This window comes from Rattus norvegicus, chromosome 4 (assembly GCF_036323735.1).
Source record: "Rattus norvegicus strain BN/NHsdMcwi chromosome 4, GRCr8, whole genome shotgun sequence".
In the NCBI taxonomy this organism is placed as follows: domain Eukaryota; kingdom Metazoa; phylum Chordata; class Mammalia; order Rodentia; family Muridae; genus Rattus; species Rattus norvegicus.
In genome coordinates this window covers 15,038,105-15,056,721 of record NC_086022.1, presented here as the reverse complement: position 1 = coordinate 15,056,721, position 18,617 = coordinate 15,038,105, and the positions used below count along the sequence as shown (strand labels likewise).

The 18,617-nt window shown below is 42.5% G+C and overlaps 1 protein-coding gene across 8 annotated transcripts in view; it reads right to left on the bottom strand.

The window, feature by feature from the left end:
• The window catches only part of Rsbn1l (round spermatid basic protein 1-like), a 78,883-nt gene that overhangs the window by 36,566 nt on the left and 23,700 nt on the right, over positions 1–18,617 (bottom strand). For all 8 annotated transcript variants that reach the window (XM_063285957.1, XM_063285958.1, XM_039107499.2 and 5 more), the window contains exon 2: positions 3,976–4,092. In XM_063285957.1, coding sequence (XP_063142027.1) covers positions 3,976–4,092 — 117 coding nt within the window. The remainder of the gene's footprint in view (positions 1–3,975; positions 4,093–18,617) is intronic.

Below are 18,617 nucleotides of genomic sequence, written 5' to 3'. Positions count from 1 at the left end.
TAAGAGGAGCATAGGGATCAATGCTTTCCAGAGCTACTTAAAACCAGTTTTGGTACCCTGCTGGCCCCAGAGGAGCCCCCAGGAGGTAGAGGCAGAAGGATCTGGAAATTCAAGGTCACCCACCGCTACATATTGGTGTCTACCAAAAACCTAGAGGCCTACTTTTAACCTTCTATGCTTGCTCATGAGGAAAACAACATTGACATAATGTTAAAATTTAAAAATACTAAAATCAAAACGTAATTTTTCTTATAATTTACTGTTGAGATTTGGTCTGTTGCTATGTACTGTAATGCTAAGTGCAGGCCCCACGGCCTGGCTGCCCCAGGAATGTACAGTCTACAGGTACACCTAAGTGACTCTATGTGACCTTACCCCCAAGTTACTTCTGATTGGTGAATAAAGATGTCTACAGCCTGTAGCTGGGCAGAACTGAGATAGACGGGACTTGGTGTTCCTGGGCTTGGAGTCAAAGGAGACCTCGAGAAGAGAGAGGAGATGGTAGAGAAAGGAAAGGATGCTGTGGGCTAGGAGTCAAGAAAGCATAGCCAGGAGGGCTGGCCAACTGGAGGTAAGAGCAGCCCGGATGAAACAAAACTGGAGGTCACCAATAGGAAATAGATGTTCATAGCACAGAGGGCAGACATTCTGCCCAGCCTTAGTGCTTATGAAGATAAAGGCCATGTGCATTTTTTAATCCAGGAACTAAATGATCAAAGGTGGGGTAGAGGCCCCGGATTGAGATTAAATATTTTCTACAACTAAATTTTAATGAAGTATGTAAGATGGCTGGAACATACCCACATGTCCAAAAGCAGTTGTTGGACTTTGGTAGAAAAGAATAAAATCCACTAAAGTATTTGTAATGCATTTGACTAAGAATAAGTAACCGCTCTATAAAACAATTTTTCTACGAAAATCTCCTCACATGTAATTATGTATAACATACACACATGTGTGTGTCATATAAAACGTAATACAATTTTTAACATGTTTTCTTTCTTTTGTAAGTCAGGGTCTTGCTGTGGAGCTTGCCACCATGCTCAGGTTCAAAACACACACACACACACACACACACACACACACACACACACACACAAGTCTACCTTTTTTTAGATTAATTTTATATATATAAATGAGTGTTTTGCCAACATTTATGTATGTGCACACATGAATGCCTGGTGACCAAGGAAATCAGAAGGCGGCACCGAATGCCCTGGGACTAGAGTTACAGACGCTGTGAGCTGTCATGCTGGAAACTGTATTAGAATCCTCTAAAAGAACAGCAAGTGCTGATAACTACTGAGCCATCTCTCTAAACCCAGCTCAGTAAAAGTTTTAAGGAAATGAGACTCAGGCAGAACAGATTTAGTAAGGTTTCTATTTTCAAATGTCTGTATGTTACAACTTGTAACATTATAGAAGAAACCTATAAAGAGAAGAAAAGATAGACACACACACACACACACACACACGGGGGGGGGGGGGCTGCATTCATGGTAGTAGATGTGTACCGCCCTAACAAGGTGAGCATTTTCCTGCTCCACAAAACCAACAAATGACTCCATTCCCCGGCCAAGTCCACACAGTGGTCAACATGGACAATTGGTTTTGCTGGATAATGAAAGCCAACACATGTTACTTACAAAGGCAGAGTCCCTTTTCCAAATGAATCATGCTTTTACTGTATAATTACTTCTACACTATATACCGAGGAGGAAGGATAGGTTTCACTTTGTTGCTTTTTAAACCCAAAATTACTGTTTTAAACAAGAGACTCATACCTTCTTCCTGAGTGAACGACACGGTTACTTACATGACCTGTCTTCACAACAGCAGAAAGCAGTATGAGTCATTACTTAGCTCCACTACGGTTTCCTTAAACTGTCCTCGTCATCTAATTACAAACTAAGTTCTAAGCCGACTTCGCTCTGTTCTCATCATTAGCTTCGCCCTTGCACAGTTCAAAATGTCTCCTCATTCTCCATCTACTTCAAAGACAAGGTTGATAGTGTATATTCCTAGGAAACCTCTATTTTCATACGTACAGTCTCTAGGAATCCAGGCATCAGTGAAGAACATACGAGCTTAAGTGTCCTGAGGCCACACACTGTTTCTGTGATAGCATAAGTATGCGTCACTGCACATATAAATAAGAACAAAACTAACAGACTAAGCCAACAGGGTCAGCTGAGTAAACACACAGAGGGAGCGTCAGTCACCAATGCTTGAAGCCCGGCTGCAGGCCTGAAGCTGTGCAAGCAGAGGGAGTGTGGGCCGACTTCAATCCTTACTGCACATGCAGGCGTGATGCTGCACACCTCAGTTCAGGAGCCCTGAGTTCAACTCCCAGAACCCACACAGTGACTCACGGCCTCCTGTAACTCCAGTTCCAGGGACCACACACTTTGCTCTGCTCTCTAGGCACAGGCATGGTACACACACACACACACACACACACACACACACACACACACACACGAAATCGAAACATTCATATACACAGAATAAATTAGAACAGCTTTTTTGAAAACATGAATAAAGAAAACAATAGCCAGGCATGGAGACACACGCCCTTAATCCTAGCACTCCAGAGCTCGTGGTTAGCCAAGACTGCATGAGAGCCCATTTCAATTAAAACAAAACAAAACAAACCTAAGTCAATAAAAATTTAAAAATAAATAAACGTTACAAGACCACAGGGGCAAAAGAAACAAAAGGATTGAGAACATTAACCAAGAAGTCACCTAATTGGTGATATATTTCTTTTAGGGTGTGAAGAACATTATAGAAAAGAAATATCTAGGTATGCAGAATTCTCAGCGGTTAAGCACATCTGCTGCTCTTCCAAGGACCTACGTTCAGTTCCCAGCTCCCACACTAAATGGCTCACAACCACCTATAACTGATCTAACACCCTCTCTCTTCTGATTTCTGAAGGCACTGTATACACACAGTATAAACTCAGGCACACATACTCAAATAAGTAAATCTCTGAAGGTTAAATTCTGACTTGTAGAAAAGCTTATTATGTAAAGAAACAAAAACAATTATAAATGTGACAAAGAATGAAATGAAAATGCAGAGCCCACATATACCACAAGTAATATAAATTAGTTATTGTGTTTCATATCTGTTGCAGGATTTTTTCCCTTGTGAATATAAATGTTTATCCACACCCAAATTCACACCAAATGTTTCACACACTGAAATCAATCCAAGTCAAAGGGTTGATCAGCAACTTTCACAGTCTAGTAACTATCTAATTTAACAGACTGGCCAATGCCTTCCCAATTGCCTAAGGAGAACATCACGATTCAGACATATCTCAGTGAATGTGAGACTATTTTTATTTCTACTGTAACATAAATTGTTTTGTATGACTTATTATGTTACTAGCCAACATGCTACACCAAAATTCTTCCTGCTCTTCCCTATGTACAAACAGTAACAGAATACAGTTTAAAAGAGAAACAAGAAACAAAGAGGATGCTTGGGGTTTTCCTTTTTAAACCTAAAAGGATACTCTTAAGCAAGCAAAAAAACAGAATAAAAGAGCGTCCCTTCTGGTTTGACTCAGATAAAGTGTCCCCTCCCAATCCTGTTCTATGTTGAGTGGTTTTGCTCCAGTGTCTGCGAGAAGGGATGTCGCCATCCTACTGTGCAAAACTTACCATAGCTTTTCCTTTCCAGTTATATAAAGACATGCTAATAATGCACATACCAAAGTATACAACTTGTTTTGAAAATAACTTGTTAGGGAAACTTAACCATAAAGACTTAATAATTCTTTAAATACATATGCATATGTTACCGTGCAGATTACAATTCCCCAACACTAGATTTACTCTTCACTGGGACAGTATTCTTATTCTTAGCCAAAGTCGAAATCAAATAACATTTCTTATTTAACAGCTTGGCAATGAGTATACTGGACATACACAATGTAGAAAAGGGTCACTGAAGATAACTTACTTTTCAGGAAAATCTTTACATCTCCATTTTCTTTCTTGATCTCACTCATTACTTTATGCTTCTTTCTCTCTCTCTCCTTTTCTTTGTCTTTCTCTTTAATTTTGTCTTTGATTTTATCTGAAAGACAAAAAATATTTTAAATGTTACAATCTTTGAATCCATGAACTTCAATTCAATTTCTAGTGGTCTAAAATACACAAGCAAGTGGAGTTTGGTGTTGCATGCCTTTGACTCCAGCAGAGAGGAAAGATGAGGCAGGCAAACCTCAGTGAGCTGGAGGCCGGCCTAGTCTACACGGCAAGTTCCAGGGTAACCAGGGCAACATGATGACCCCTGGTCAAAACAACAAGCAAACAAAAAAACAAGATCGAAAACAAAGTAAACACAATACATCCAAAAACTATGACTGGAGCAAAAAATGCCTTGTTTTCTTTCTTGGTTATACCTCAAAATTTCTACATTTCTTCTTCATTGAGCATACAAAATTTATCGTGCACACTTAATTTCAAGATTATTTTTCATTCACTTTATGTCAAGCAAAATACAGGATTAATTTCGGATCACATAAACTAACTGGCTAACCTGCAGAGGATGTGTCCTCTGAAAAGTCACAGCTCTAACACTGAGCACGTTCCTATCGTTAGCCAGCCTCCAAGCCTGAGAAGTGGTGCAGCAACCATCCTCACGCATCACCGTCGGAATTAAATGAAGACACAGTGACTGCACAAGCCTGGATACCAAGTTCCCTTAACCTTCTACGTTGTAAGAAGAACATGACTAACATGACTAGCTAGTATTACTGTGATGATAAATTCTGGGGCGTAAGAACTCATCAGTGGAGCCAATCAGTGGGGTCAGAAGCCTTTAATCCCAGCATTCAGGAGATGGTGGATCTCCTCTGAGTTTGAGGCCAGCCTAATCTACAGAGTGAGTTCCAAGATGGCTGGGGCTACACAGAAAACCCCTATCTTGAAAATCAAAAAAACAAACAAACAAACCCATTGATTTATATCCTAAAAACCCCAACGGTTTTATGAAATGCATACTATCTTATGCTTGTTTGTTCACTCAATCCTATGACTCCAGCCAAGGGTAAGTATATGCAAAATGAAAACACAGCAATACTGTCCGTGCCTTCAAAAGCTTGTTGTTATTACAAAGCAATAACGGAAGCCCACAGCCTTGTAAAATGGGGCGTTTGCAATGTATATGAACACTGAAGAATCCCTTACAAACATCTCTTTACTTTCTTTTAGTGTTACCCTAACCCAGGCTATAATCCTGATAACTAGATGATGATCTCAAGGAGAACTCCAACAGAAATACAATGCCATCTGCGAATTTGCATTTTTAGCAGCTACATTAAAAGAATAGTAATAGGTGAAATTACTTTTAGTAACATTTTATTTAACCCAATATATCTAAAACATCATTTCAACATGGTGTTTTTAAATTGCTGAAATATTTTACATTTATACCTCTCCCTGTCTGGGGGGGTGGGGTGGGAGATGGGGAGTGGGGTACATACCACAGCATGCATGTGGAGGTCAGGAATTCTGAGAGTAAACTCAGGCCATTAAGCTTGTGCAACAAGTGCCGTAACCTGCTGGGTTGTCTCAGCAGCACTGAGAGCTGACAACCCAATCTTAACTGCCTCCTGTAAACCACACGTGACTGTAACCTGTAAAGCCATGATAGCATGCAAGCTTGACTGATAACTAACACGCTTTCAGACCCCCAGTCTCAGTTTTAACTTTCCATATTGTCATTCCCATCTCTTCACAAGAAAGGGATCATAACGGAAACAGGGCCTTGGCACTGTTGGTTTAACACACTGTTCCCGAAAAGACGGGCTGTTTACCAGTTTAGATTCACTTATTTTCATGGCCAACAATTTAGCTGGTTTGTAGTGGCTCATGCCTTTAATCCCAGCACACGGAAGGCAAATGCCAGATGCCAGCAGATCTCTATGAGTTTGAGGCTGGCCTGGCCTACACAGTGAGTTGCAGGACAGCCAGGGCTACATAGTGAGAACACGACTCCAAGAAAGTACAGTTTTATCCTTCACAGTCTAACCTAAAGCTTAGAATAAACTCTCTAACTTGTCTCTCATTATGACTCTCAGAAAGACAGTAAGAATTTTCTACTATAAGAACACACAGTTTGAAAAGTCAAACACGGGGTTGGGGATTTAGCTCAGTGGTAGAGCACTTGCCTAGGAAGCGCAAGGCCCTGGGTTCGGTCCCCAGCTCCGAAAAAAAGAACAAAAAAAAAAAAGAAAAAGAAAAAAAGAAAAAAGAAAAAGAAAAGTCAAACACAGTACAGTTTTACTTAGAAAGTGATAAAAGGTATGAAGACAGTTATTACAACAACAACAATAAAGATCAGAGAATGAAACTGGGTGCTCAGAAACAAGCCCACCTTACAAGAAGCTCATTTTGACAATGGAGGAAAAAGAATCTTTTCAACAAATAGCACTACAACTGGATGGTCACATCCAAAACAAAGGAGGACCTCCTGAGAAGGCAGCCTAGAGGACCTACGTGGTGTATGTGTAGGGCTGGGGAGAGCATGCCAGGGAAAAGAACTGATAGGCTCCATTCATCAACATCCTCTAACAGAAGAACTACCAAGGAACAGAAAGCAAGCCACAGAAGGGAAGTACATCTGATTAACTACTATTCGTCAGTGTAGATGCTTCTAATTCCCCCAAACATGCCAGATTTTAAAATGGGTCAAAGACTTCCTCATAGAAACTGTACAGAAGACAAAGAAGCTTGCACGCAAAGGTGCGCAAACCACAGCATGTCACTGCGTGACTAAATCTAGTGAGCACGTGCAACAGGCGTTCTCATCCACCGCCATGGGAAAGCAAATACTACCCCGGAGGACTGTTTTCTTACTGTGTTACACACGCTTCTATAAGAGTCAATAAATTCACTGCTGTTTTTATCCAAAAGAGCTAACAGTTTCACACAACACGTACATAAATAGTTATACCACGATCACTCATAATTATCCAAAAACAGAAGGAAGCAACCAAGATAGTCCTCAGTAGATGGATGTAAACTCCAAACAGCATGATAGCCCTAAAAGACAGGAACCACCAAGCCATGCAAAGACACAGCTAACATGAGTATTTCTAACTGAAAGAAAAAAGTGTAAAATACCACATACTACATGACTTCAACAACACAGCATTCTAGAAAAGTCTAGAGATCGACTGACAGCCATTCTAGAAAAATTGGCAAGCCTTAGGATCCAATGAGAAAATCTGTCCCACAAAAATAAAAAGTTAAAAAAAAAAAAGTGAGGGCCACCAAGTGGCTTACCAGTAAACACCTGACCACACTGACCCTCAGAAAGGTGGACAGTGAGAACAACTCCACTGAAGTTGTTCCACACAGGAACACGGGGGCTGGGGACACAGCTCAACTGATAAAGCACTTCCCCAAAACACCAAAGCCCTGTATCAATCAGTAAACCACATATGGAATCTCCAATCTGTAATTCCAGCACTGAGGATGTGGAGACAGGAGGATAACAGCTTCAATATTATTCCATGCCATGACCCATACAATTAGTAAAAAGGGAGTTCTTTTAACAGGTTCACTAGTTGAAGAAACAGCTCAACAATAAGAATTTACTGCTCTTTCAAAGGACCAAAGCTCAAATTCCCAGTACCCACATGGTAGCTCACAACAGTCTGTAACCCCAGTTCCAGAGGACCCCACAAACATGTTGTGTGTGTGTGTGTACGCACATGCGCGCGCATGCAGGGAAAATATTCATACACATAAAGTAAAATACATAGATGTGAAAGGAAAAACTAAAAGGTTCATTAGAATTTATAAATTTTAGCTATTATACATTTTTGAAGCAAAAAGTCAAATAGGCTTCACATTATCAGTTTTAACTATCCTGGATATAAGCCTTAAGTCAAGACCATCATAATGAAGTTTATGAAATCAACTGATCTGAGCAACCACACAGAAATCTCCCTATCCCTCCCACATCCAGCCAAGAATAATACATTGCTGGAAATAGATCAGAGAGCAAGCCGGAAACAGAAGGAAAAGAAAATGAAGAAGCAAAATAAATAGTGGATATGCAGAATGGAAACAAGATTAACGAAAAAGTAGACAATGAAGGAGAGGAAGGGTCCTGAAGAAAGAACTCTAGGAGCAGATGATCTCTCACAGCCTCTCCCTGGCACATAACTAAGAAAGTTACCGACCCCCAGCAGGTCGGCCCTTCTTCAGAGGACCTCTGCTAAACATTGGCCTCTCCATCAAATTTTCTTGCTGTATTTCAGTGATATTGTCATATACCAACCTAATTCTCACACTCCTGTCATCCAAACCTGGGCGTCCCTCTAGAGTCTGTCTTAGGTATCTTTCCTATGTATCCTGCAACTTACATGATTATCGCGAAGTAAGTGAATCTCCGGATCTGCCGAACCAGTCTCTGCCAAACGCCCACCTTCACTCCTTATATTTTTTGGCGTGAGCCTATCCTTTAATGGCTGAGCTACCTCTCCAGCCCCCACTTTCACTCCTTAAGAAATACTTATAACCAACTTGTCATCTTTCATTCTCTTTCTTGGAAAAGTGTGAAGGGAAGAACAACGGTAAAAGTGCATATGGCATGAAGGCAGAGGACAGTTAGTGTGGGAAAAGGAGGCATCAAGGGGGAGAAGCAACAAAATTGGATGTATGAAAATAACCTAACAAAAGCCTTTTAATAAGTCTGCTTATTAATTTTTAAAAAGCTGAAACTATGAGTGTCTCAAGGAGGCAACACATTAAACCTCATCAAAATAGACATATCACTCTCTATTGCTTAAAACAAATCAAACAAATCCAACTTGCTTCTGTCTACCTAAATTAAAAAAATGCCATTGGTGTTAGCAGGCCCCAGAGATCCCACTCTAGGGATTGGTGAAGGAGACAGTTTAATAGGTCCAGGCTTGGGAAAATAGGGTCTAGCTATGTCTCACAGACTAGCAGGGAGGGCGGGGCCATGATAAGTAGGAGACTTCCAGAAATTTCTTTATTCTTCCTTACACTCTTTGAAAGACTGTCAGTAGAGAATGGCTGTCATTTTCTTCCCACTATCCCTCCACGTGTGTCTCACCCAGCTCAGAGCAGCCTTAGGATGGCAGCGGGCTGTTAGAGAAGACGGGAAGGAAAGGAGGACGGTAGACTGGGCAGAGGTTTGCTTACATGGCATGGAAAAGGCAAGCAAAGGGAAGGCTGTCCTTCCAGATGAGGCCCGGCTCCCTTAGAAACTCACTGTTTTCTCTGCATTTTTAGTTCTCGTGCACTAGCATGCCACTCAAGAATGTCTGTAGTCAATACACACATACAAATGCCTTTCCTTCCACTGCCCACCAGTGTCATCCCAGGCTGATTCCTCAGTCAAATGTGATAGCTCAACATTTCTGTAATTATACTTAGAATGCCTTTGCTCAACCCATCTCCACCTGCCAAAATCAGACACTCCTTTTGCAAGAATTTCTTGATCTCTACCAATTGGAAATGATCTTATCTTCCTCCTGTTATAATTTGATCTCTCCCTCCCTTGTTCTTCTTTCATGTCTATGTGCTTGAATTAAAAAAAAAAAAAAGAAAGAAATAAAAGGACAGGACGCACCTAGGCGTGTGGGAGATGATTAACTGTACATAAGAGGGAGAACACAGCTATAAGCAGAGGTAGAGCTAGCTGGGAAAATAGAGTGCACATGACCAGCAGGCTGAGCTGGGCCATGTGAGAGGGGGAGGGGACTGGGGGGAGCCAGGAGCCAAGATGACAAAAGGTAGCCAGGGCCAGCACAATCAAGTGGCTGGGTTACATAGGAAGCAGAGTAGTTCAGGGCAGAGATGGGATATGCTCACCAAGATGACCCTGTAACAGGTAGGAACTGAGGGATGCTGGGAAACCTGGCAGCCAGTGTCCACTTTAATATGTTCTCATAGATGTTGGTATTCTGTCTAAGCTCCACCCCACAGCTACCCGAGAACAGCCAGGTTCGCTCCGCCCCACAGTTGCCTAGCAATAGCCAGCTGTGCCTGACACTATATAAGGGGCTGCTTGCCCCCTCCTCTTTCTCTTTGTTCTCTTCTCTTCCCTGCTTGGGAAGAGCCAACACCATGTTGGCTTGGTGTGCTTTATCCCGGTGCAAGACGAGATTTAAACCCCAACATTGGTCCTAACATTGGTGGCCCGTATGGGGAGATTGATCTCCCCATGCCTACATGGCCTGGTGCCTGACTGCGGGGGCGGAGGGTAGGCCTTTCCAACAGGTACCACTGTTAGCCTTTTGTCCCAGGTTCAAAGCCAGTCTGGTCTATACAGAGCAAGTTCCAAACAGCCAGGGTTACACAGAGAAACCTTGGGGACAGGGCATGGGGTGGGGGTGCACACGCAGAGACTGAAGCGTCTAGCTCCATTCAAGGGATGCTGTAATCACTTGAGAGCTGTAAACTGATGGTGCTTCCCCCTTGATAAATGAGGGAATGTAGCATACTTACTCATGGAGCAACGACAACTTACACTGTTGTAGTACTCCAAGTTCTCTTTTCACTTAGTATCTGAGGGCAGGAGAGCTGGTGCCAGAGGGATGAAGCAGAAGTTCAGACCACCTGATGCTCTTGCAGGGGGCCAAGGTTTAGTTCCCAGGATCCACAAGGAACAAACATGGAGCAGACCATTTCTAACTGCCATTCCAGGGGATCCAATCCCCACTCTGGTAGCCACAAGCACCAACATGCTGTACATACACACCTGTAAGCACTCACACAGAATTTGGGTTTTGTTAGCCTGACATAAATCTATACATATCTGGGAAAAGGTATCTGAATTGAGAAAATGTCTCCATAAGTTTAGCCTGTAGGCAACCTGTGGACATTTTCTTAAAATAAGAGATTGATATGGGAGGGCCCAGCCGTTGTAGATGACAGGACACCTGGGCAGGTAGTCCCTGGCTAGAAGCCATGAGGAATAAGCAGCACTCCTCCACAGCTTCTGCCTTGAGGTCCTGCCCTATCTTCTTTCAATGATGACTATATGGTGAACTATAAGCTGAAATAAACCATCTCCTTCCTCATGTTGCTTCTGGTCAGGGTGTTTTAATGAAACAGAAACCCTAAGACACACACATAAGAAAATAAACAAATAAATAAATATAAAAACAAAGCAAAACAGTGAGGGAAAAGCAAACTTTTGAAACTAGGGCAGGTACAGATGCTAGGACTAAGAGGTCTTCAGTGTACTATAACGGAGTGGAAGCAGCCCAGACTTCAGAGTTCAACATATTCAAATTCAAATTCAGGTCTGACAAGTAAGTGGTCATCAGACACAAGCAAGTTACTTAACTGTTGTACCTTTTCAGCCTCCTCTATAAAAGATAATGGCATTTGTCTTTTAATTTTTATGAGGATTAAAGACAGCATATGCTATATTTCCTATTCCAACACTACACTTGATACTAATTAAAAGTTAGCTAACTAACAAATACAGCTACTATCATGAAGTTTTGACTGCAGAATTGTTTGGTTTTTTTAGACGGTTTCTCTATGTAGTCCCAGCTGTATTGGAACTCTCTCTGTAAACCAGTCTGGCCTCAAACTCACAAGAATCCACCTGCCTCTACCTCCCAAGACATGCACCACTACTGCCTGGCCTGATAGAATTTTATTAGGAAGGCACCACATAACACAGCACAGAAACAACAGCCACAGGAACAAAGGACTGAATAGGAAAGTTGTATTTTATTTTATTTTATTTTATTTTATTTTATTTTATTTTATTTTAGGTTCTGAGGCCAGAAGAGGAGTCAATCCCCTAGACCTGGAGTTACCTGTTGTGAGCTGCTGTGTGGGTTCACTGCTTTTAACTGCTGAGCTATCTCTCCAGCCCCAACAAGTCTGTCTCTAAATAAAAATCCTATTTCTGCTCTCAATATTCTAGAAAACTAAGACAAGAAATAGTAAGACATTGTATGTTATATACAGGTTATAGAATGACTGATCATTTAATCTTAAATAGACTAAAAGGTTGTTTTATTAATTGTGATTGATCAAGTAACTCCTGTATTTAAGGTCTACTTTACAAGGCAAACGATAACTAACACAGTTGTTTCTGATTAATGACGACAACATAAATGAAAGAATCAAACTACAACTAGAATTTTTTGGTTTTGACCAAATGTTTTGGGCCAGGGAAGATGTCTCAGCAGGTTACTATGCCTGTCCCCAAGCCTGATGACCTGAATTCAGTATCTGAGTGCTGTGTGGTGAGAAAGACTCCTCTGTCCTACACACAAATACAAGAAAATGGAAGAATATAATAACTGGTTTTTTAAGTCTAGCATGGTAGTGCACAAGTTTAATACCATTCAAGAGAGAAAATCAGACAGAACTCTGTGAGTTCAAGGCCAGCCTGGCCTACATAGCAAGTTCTAGGCCTGTCAGGGTTATATAGTGAGACTATGTCTTTAAAAAAAAAATAGTTTATTTAAAAACTGAAACACACAAACAAAGGCAAACATTCAAAAATAGCAAGAGTCTTATTTTCTCTCTACAGTATTTTATCATTCAGAACAAGCAGGCTCCACCCCACTCAAAACAGTCCTACAGATGGATGGGGACCTGGTGCCTGGTGTAGGAGGGACATCTTCAAAGACTTCCTGAAGATTTATCTAGCTAGGACTGACACCCACACCAACACCACCACCTTAGCATGTAGCCTCAACACACACCCTTGGAGAAGAGCATCACATGACAGGGCGGCCTGGAGCCTGCAGCGGCCCTGCTCTTAGCTCTGTAAGTAACACTGCCCACTCTTCTTGTGTCACAATGAATATGGAACGTGGGACTTTGCTGTTTCTTCTCTTGTAACAGCAACAAAAGTCAATGGAAACACGCATGCACGCTCGCACACACTCACAGCAGAAGGGGTGGAGGGGAGGGAAACAGACAGACAGACCAAGATAGAGGAGAGACAGAGAGACAGGGACAGAGAACCCGTCCCCAGAAAATAAACTACACATACTTATCTTCTCTTGGGGGGTAAAACGGCTAGCCTGCACAGGCCTAACTAACTTGACTTATTCTCCTGAACCCATGGTAGAAGAAAACCGACTCTCGAAAATTATCTTCTACCTCCAATGTTTGCTTAACACTTGCTCTCATGCACAATACTCTGTGTGTGTGTGTGTGTGTGTGTGTGTGTGTGTGTGTGTCTGTCTGTCTGTCTGTCTGTCTGTCTGTCTCTCTCTCTCTCTCTGTCTCTCACATACAAGAGAGTGGGCTTTCCCCCCTCCTTTTTTTTAAAAGATTTTTTTATTTAATATATATGAGTACACTATAGCTGTCTTCAGACACACCAGAAGAGGGTATTGGATCCTATTACTGATGGCTGTGAGTCACCATGTGGTTGCTGAGAACTGAACTCAGGACCTCTGGAAGAGCAGTCAGTGCTCTTAACCACTGAGCCATCTCCCCAGCCCAAGCTTTTTTCTTAATTGTATGTCTGTCTTCCCTTTCTTGTTTCCTTTTGACAGGCTCTCATGTGGCCCAGGTTGGCCTGAACTCTTGATCATTTTATCTCTCCTTCCCAAGTGCTTGCAGATGTATGCTACTGCAACTCGCTCAGAACTGCTGACACAAGTCAGCAATGCCCCTGTACGTTGTCTGAAGAGCCCACACCCGATTGGTAAGTAGGCAAGAGTAGCAGGGGACTTGGAGCTGAGTCTCTTCCCTGAGCCTAGAAAGCAACCTTCAGGGCCCCAGATTCTGCAATAAGTTGTGAATGTTCCTATAGTGGGCATTGTCTGTGGTAACAATGTCTCCCCTCCTTTAAGCATCTGAAAGGGCAGCTCCAGAAAGACTGATTGGTTGCCCTGGAATAGGAGGAACTACTCTTGCGCCCATGGATAGCTCTGGATTTCTTGTAAGGATGGCAGGAAGAATGCCTAAAGAATGCTGATTTTTATTTTTAAAGAAAGTCCTTCAACTCGGCATAATGGTACACGCCTTTAACCCCAGCACTCAGGAGACAATGGCAGATGGACCTCTGTGAATTCCAGGTCAGCCTGGTCTACATAGTAAGTTCCAGGCCATCTGAAGCTACATAATAAGACCCTGTTTCAAACAACAACAAGAACAAGAAGACAGGGTCTGAATACATAGCCTTGGCTGGCCTGGAACTCAGAGAGGCCTCTCTGCCTCCTCTCTGCCTCCTCTCCACCACCTCACCGAGCCTCTGTACCTTTGTGCCTGTGCCTGTGCCTCTGCCTCTGCCTCTGCCTCAAGACCTGGGAGTAAAGGCATGTGGCACCAAGCCCACCAGATAATGAAATTTTGAAGAGACCCTCTGCTTGAAGAAAACGTGGCCCCCGATGATCGCTTTAAGAGTGTTCAAAAGTTCTTAATATATGATATGCTTCAGGATTGACAGGAACCAGACAGCTGCTGACCTCTATGGCAACACTGGTAGGAGGGTTTTATTCTGCAGGAATATACACTCTGGTTCCAGCAAATTAAGTGTCCCTAATGGCACCCCTGCCAAAAGATGGTGAATTTGAGCTTGCAGCAACTAACATCAATCATGTTCTCCTCACTGAAGCTCTCAGAGGACGGGGTTCAGTTCTCTATACTCTATAGTCATAGCTCACAACTCTGAAACTCCACTTCCAGGGGTTGCAGGATGCTCTTCTGATCCCCACTGGTAGACACCACTTCTCTTGTAGGGCCCTTTTTCCATGATGAATTCAAAGGTTTTAGCCACAGTCCAGGCCCCTCTAGAATCAAAATGAAGCTGCTGGGTGTCTTGAACCAGTCTGGGAACCTAACGTGACACCAGGGACACTCAAGCTTACGCTCTTTGGCAGGACTATTCCCACAGGCACTCGGATGACACTGGGCAGCTGTCCCCAGCTGGGAATCCAGTCCTTTTCCATGTGTCTGATAGCCATTGATTGGCAAACAGCCCACAACAAGGGTGTCTGAGAAGACAAGAGCCAAAGCCACACCCAGACGACTGCCAGCCTGGTACTGACACTTCAGTGACTCTTCCTCTTTGCTGCCCCCAGCTAGGGGTGTGCACATCACCAAAGGGTAAGTCCAGGTTCCTGGGCATAAGGGTGTCGTGGAGACCAGCAGCACCGGCACAGGGCTATGGCAGTAGCTGTAGCTCTGGCTGTAGATGGGAGATCACGCCAGCAAAGCTAAGCTGTGCTAAGCAGTGAGGTGAGCTCTTCACACAGCCCTAAGGGCAGCACTGAAGACAAGCTCTGGTGGCCGTGGCTTGTGTTGGTAGCACCTACAACTAACTGGTCTTCAGTACTGTCAATATCTCTCCTACACTTTCACCCAGTCCATCACAGGTTTTACCAATTCATTTTTCCTAAATTATCAATCCAAATATATTCTCAAAAACAACAAAAATCCACCTTGTTAATGCCCAGAAAATGAAGTAAACTCCTTATACTGGCAAAAAGAGAGTGCGAGACTTTCACCTACCACACTGCCACCCTATCTTCCCACTGAGCACAAAAGTGTCCCCCTCGGGGCTAGTGAGATAGTTAAGCATGTGGTATGAATGAGAAGCAGCTCCATTAGGCTGGGTCCCAGTTGGTGGCACTGCGTGGGCACTGTTGGGGAGGTGTGCAACACTGCCAGAGGAAATAGGTCACTGGGGGAAGTGTGAGAGTTCACAGCCTTGCTCCACTTCCGGCTCTCTGTTCTGTGCTGTGGTCCTAGATGAGTGTGCTCAGCTGCCTGCTCTTGCAGCCAGGCCTGCCACCTGCTGCCCTGCTTTCCTGCAGGAATGGACTCTATCCCTCCAGACCACAGGTTAAACTCTTTTTCCCCATAAGTTACCCCGGTCATGGTGCTCTATTTATCACAGTAAGAGAAAGGTACACAAGGGGTAAGGCACTTGCTACCAAGCCCATCAACCTTAGTGCAGTCCCAGTACCGAATGCTGGAAGAGAACTGACTACAGGAAGTTGTTCCCGATCTCTACACACACACACCACGGCACAACCCCCAACCCCATGCACACACACATACAAAATAAATAACAAACACTTGTAAACCATCAATCTTATCCAAGCAGCTTTACTCACAGACCACTGAATATTCCATACACATTAATTTTCCTTTTTTTTTTTTTTTGCATAAATGTATGTGTGCATACTGGGGAACAGGGGTGCCAGAAGGGGCATTGGATCTCCTGAAACTGGAGTCACAAGAAGTTATAAGCTTCACAGTGTGAGTGCTGGGAATAGAACTTAAGTCCTCTTCAAGAGTATCGAGTGCTCTTAACCACAGAGCCATCCCTTGGCCCCCCTTACTCCTTTTCAATCATCCCCATCCCCATTCTCACCCCCACCCAACCCCATCCTCATCCCCAAAGTCTCTCCATCATTGCCATTTACCTAAACCCATGGGTTTTCCAAAGCCCAATCTCCTGACGGGCAAATTATCTCACAAACCAACAGTGGGTCTGGTTTAAGATCTAAAACAAAATTAATACAACTTCCTTAGTAGTTTAGAGCTTCAAGTCTGAAACCTAGACATATATTCATTTCATGGTTATTTTCCTAGAATACTCATTTCATGGTTACATTTTATAGACCTCTACCCACTATCTATAAAAGATTAATATCTAACTGCATTTAAAAAGTTATAAAAGGCAAAGCTACAGGTAAAATGCTGACTACAGTTCCCTAAATGTTGGTTCCTGGGTGACTGTCATTCTCTTCTCAAGATTCATATTGTAGCTCCAGTGGTAACTGAGGACACAGTGCATCATCAATCACGATCCATCACAAACTTACCTGACAGCATTCACTCCTTCTCGGGTCTTCATTATTTTCAGACAGGAAGAGTGAGTAGGAGTCAATATTATTACTTTTGTTTTGTGGTTTTTTGAGACAGGGTTTCTCTGTGTAGCCCCGGTAGTCCTGGAACTCACTCTGTAGACCAGGCTGGTCACTCTATAGACTAGGCTGGCCTCAAACTCAGAGATCTACCTGCCTCTGCCTCCCCTTGTAATAGAATTAAAGACATGTGCCACCATGTCTGGGTATATTTGGTACCTTTAAGATACAATATTCACCAGTAATTCACAAGAAAACAAGTCTAGCACAACTGCTTCCCAGAATATTGTTCCACAAGACAAAGCAATGGGAAGGGGTCTGAATTAAATACAGCACAACTGAAACACTAGCAGGCATGATTATACCCAGAATATAGTTTTCTTCTGTATTAATTTTTCATTATAAAATCTTAAATATTTTTTAAATCTATAGTTCAAGAACATAAAATATGTGCCATAAGGACCAGCATATACTTGAAAATGAAGTGGCTAGAATTACAAAGTAGTTTAGTGGGTAAGAAACACATTGTTATCTTCTCTACTACACAAGATTCTGAAAGATATATTTCCATAATTACTTATTTTTATTAACAAAGAACATTTTTTTTTTTGGTTCTTTTTTTCAGAGCTGGGGACCGAACCCAGGGCCTTGCGCTTCCTAGGTAAGCGCTCTACCACTGAGCTAAATCCCCAGCCCCAACATTTATTTTTAATATACTATTTTAAGCAGTTCATCTATTATGTGAAAGGGATAAAACTGAGAATCAATTAACTTAAATCAATCAACTTAAAGCCTCTGAAACATTCTCTCAGAAAGCTAGTATAGGGTGTCACGGTGGCCCAGCAGGTAAAGACGCTTTCCAACAAAGCTCAAACCCTGGGACCTACACAGTGAATGGAACACAGGCTCCTTCCTGAAAGCTGCCCTCTGACCTGCACACACACACACACATTGTGGCACAAGCACACACCTCCAAAAACATATACAAAAATGAACAAATAATTTTTTAATTTTTTAAACAAAAGCTAGACCGTGACAATGTTTATACTAATGCACACATGGGACTTCCAGACACCAGGAGCGCAGGTCTATCAGTGCTACGGACACCAGGATGTCACAACAACCAGTGCATTTGGTGACCCTGAAAGACTTCAATATATTACACAGACAAATCTCATTCCTTAAGAATATCTTCAATGAAAACCAACAAACAGGAGTGGAGCTGCAGTGACAATGTTAAGATGTTGAGCTCAGTGGTTAAGGGCACTGCTGGTTTTTCAGAGGACCTAGTTGGTGGCTCCCACTGTCTGTAATTCCAGTCCCAGAATCTATAACCTCTTCTGGCTTCTGGGGATACCAGGCACACACCTGGTTCAGACATACATGCAGACAAAACACCCACACATACTAAATAAATAAGTAACCTCTACATTTTCATAAACAAGGTCTACAAAAGGTCAGGCTCACATCCTTCCCGTGAGCAGCCTGTGAAAAGAGAACATCCCCACGTCACAAATGCGGATGGACTCTCAGCCATCAAGAAGCCGTCATGGTTTTCAGAAAAACGAAGGCAAGTAGAGCTACAGTAAGTGAATTAAGCGAGTCTTAAAAAGACAAATAGCATATACATGTGGCTCCTGGGTTTTACTTATATAGCTAAAACTGTAAACGTATATGTGACATAAAAGTAAAAGTAAAACTATCTAAGGGAAGGGACTAACAAAGGACAAGGGAGGATGATGAGCATAACGTC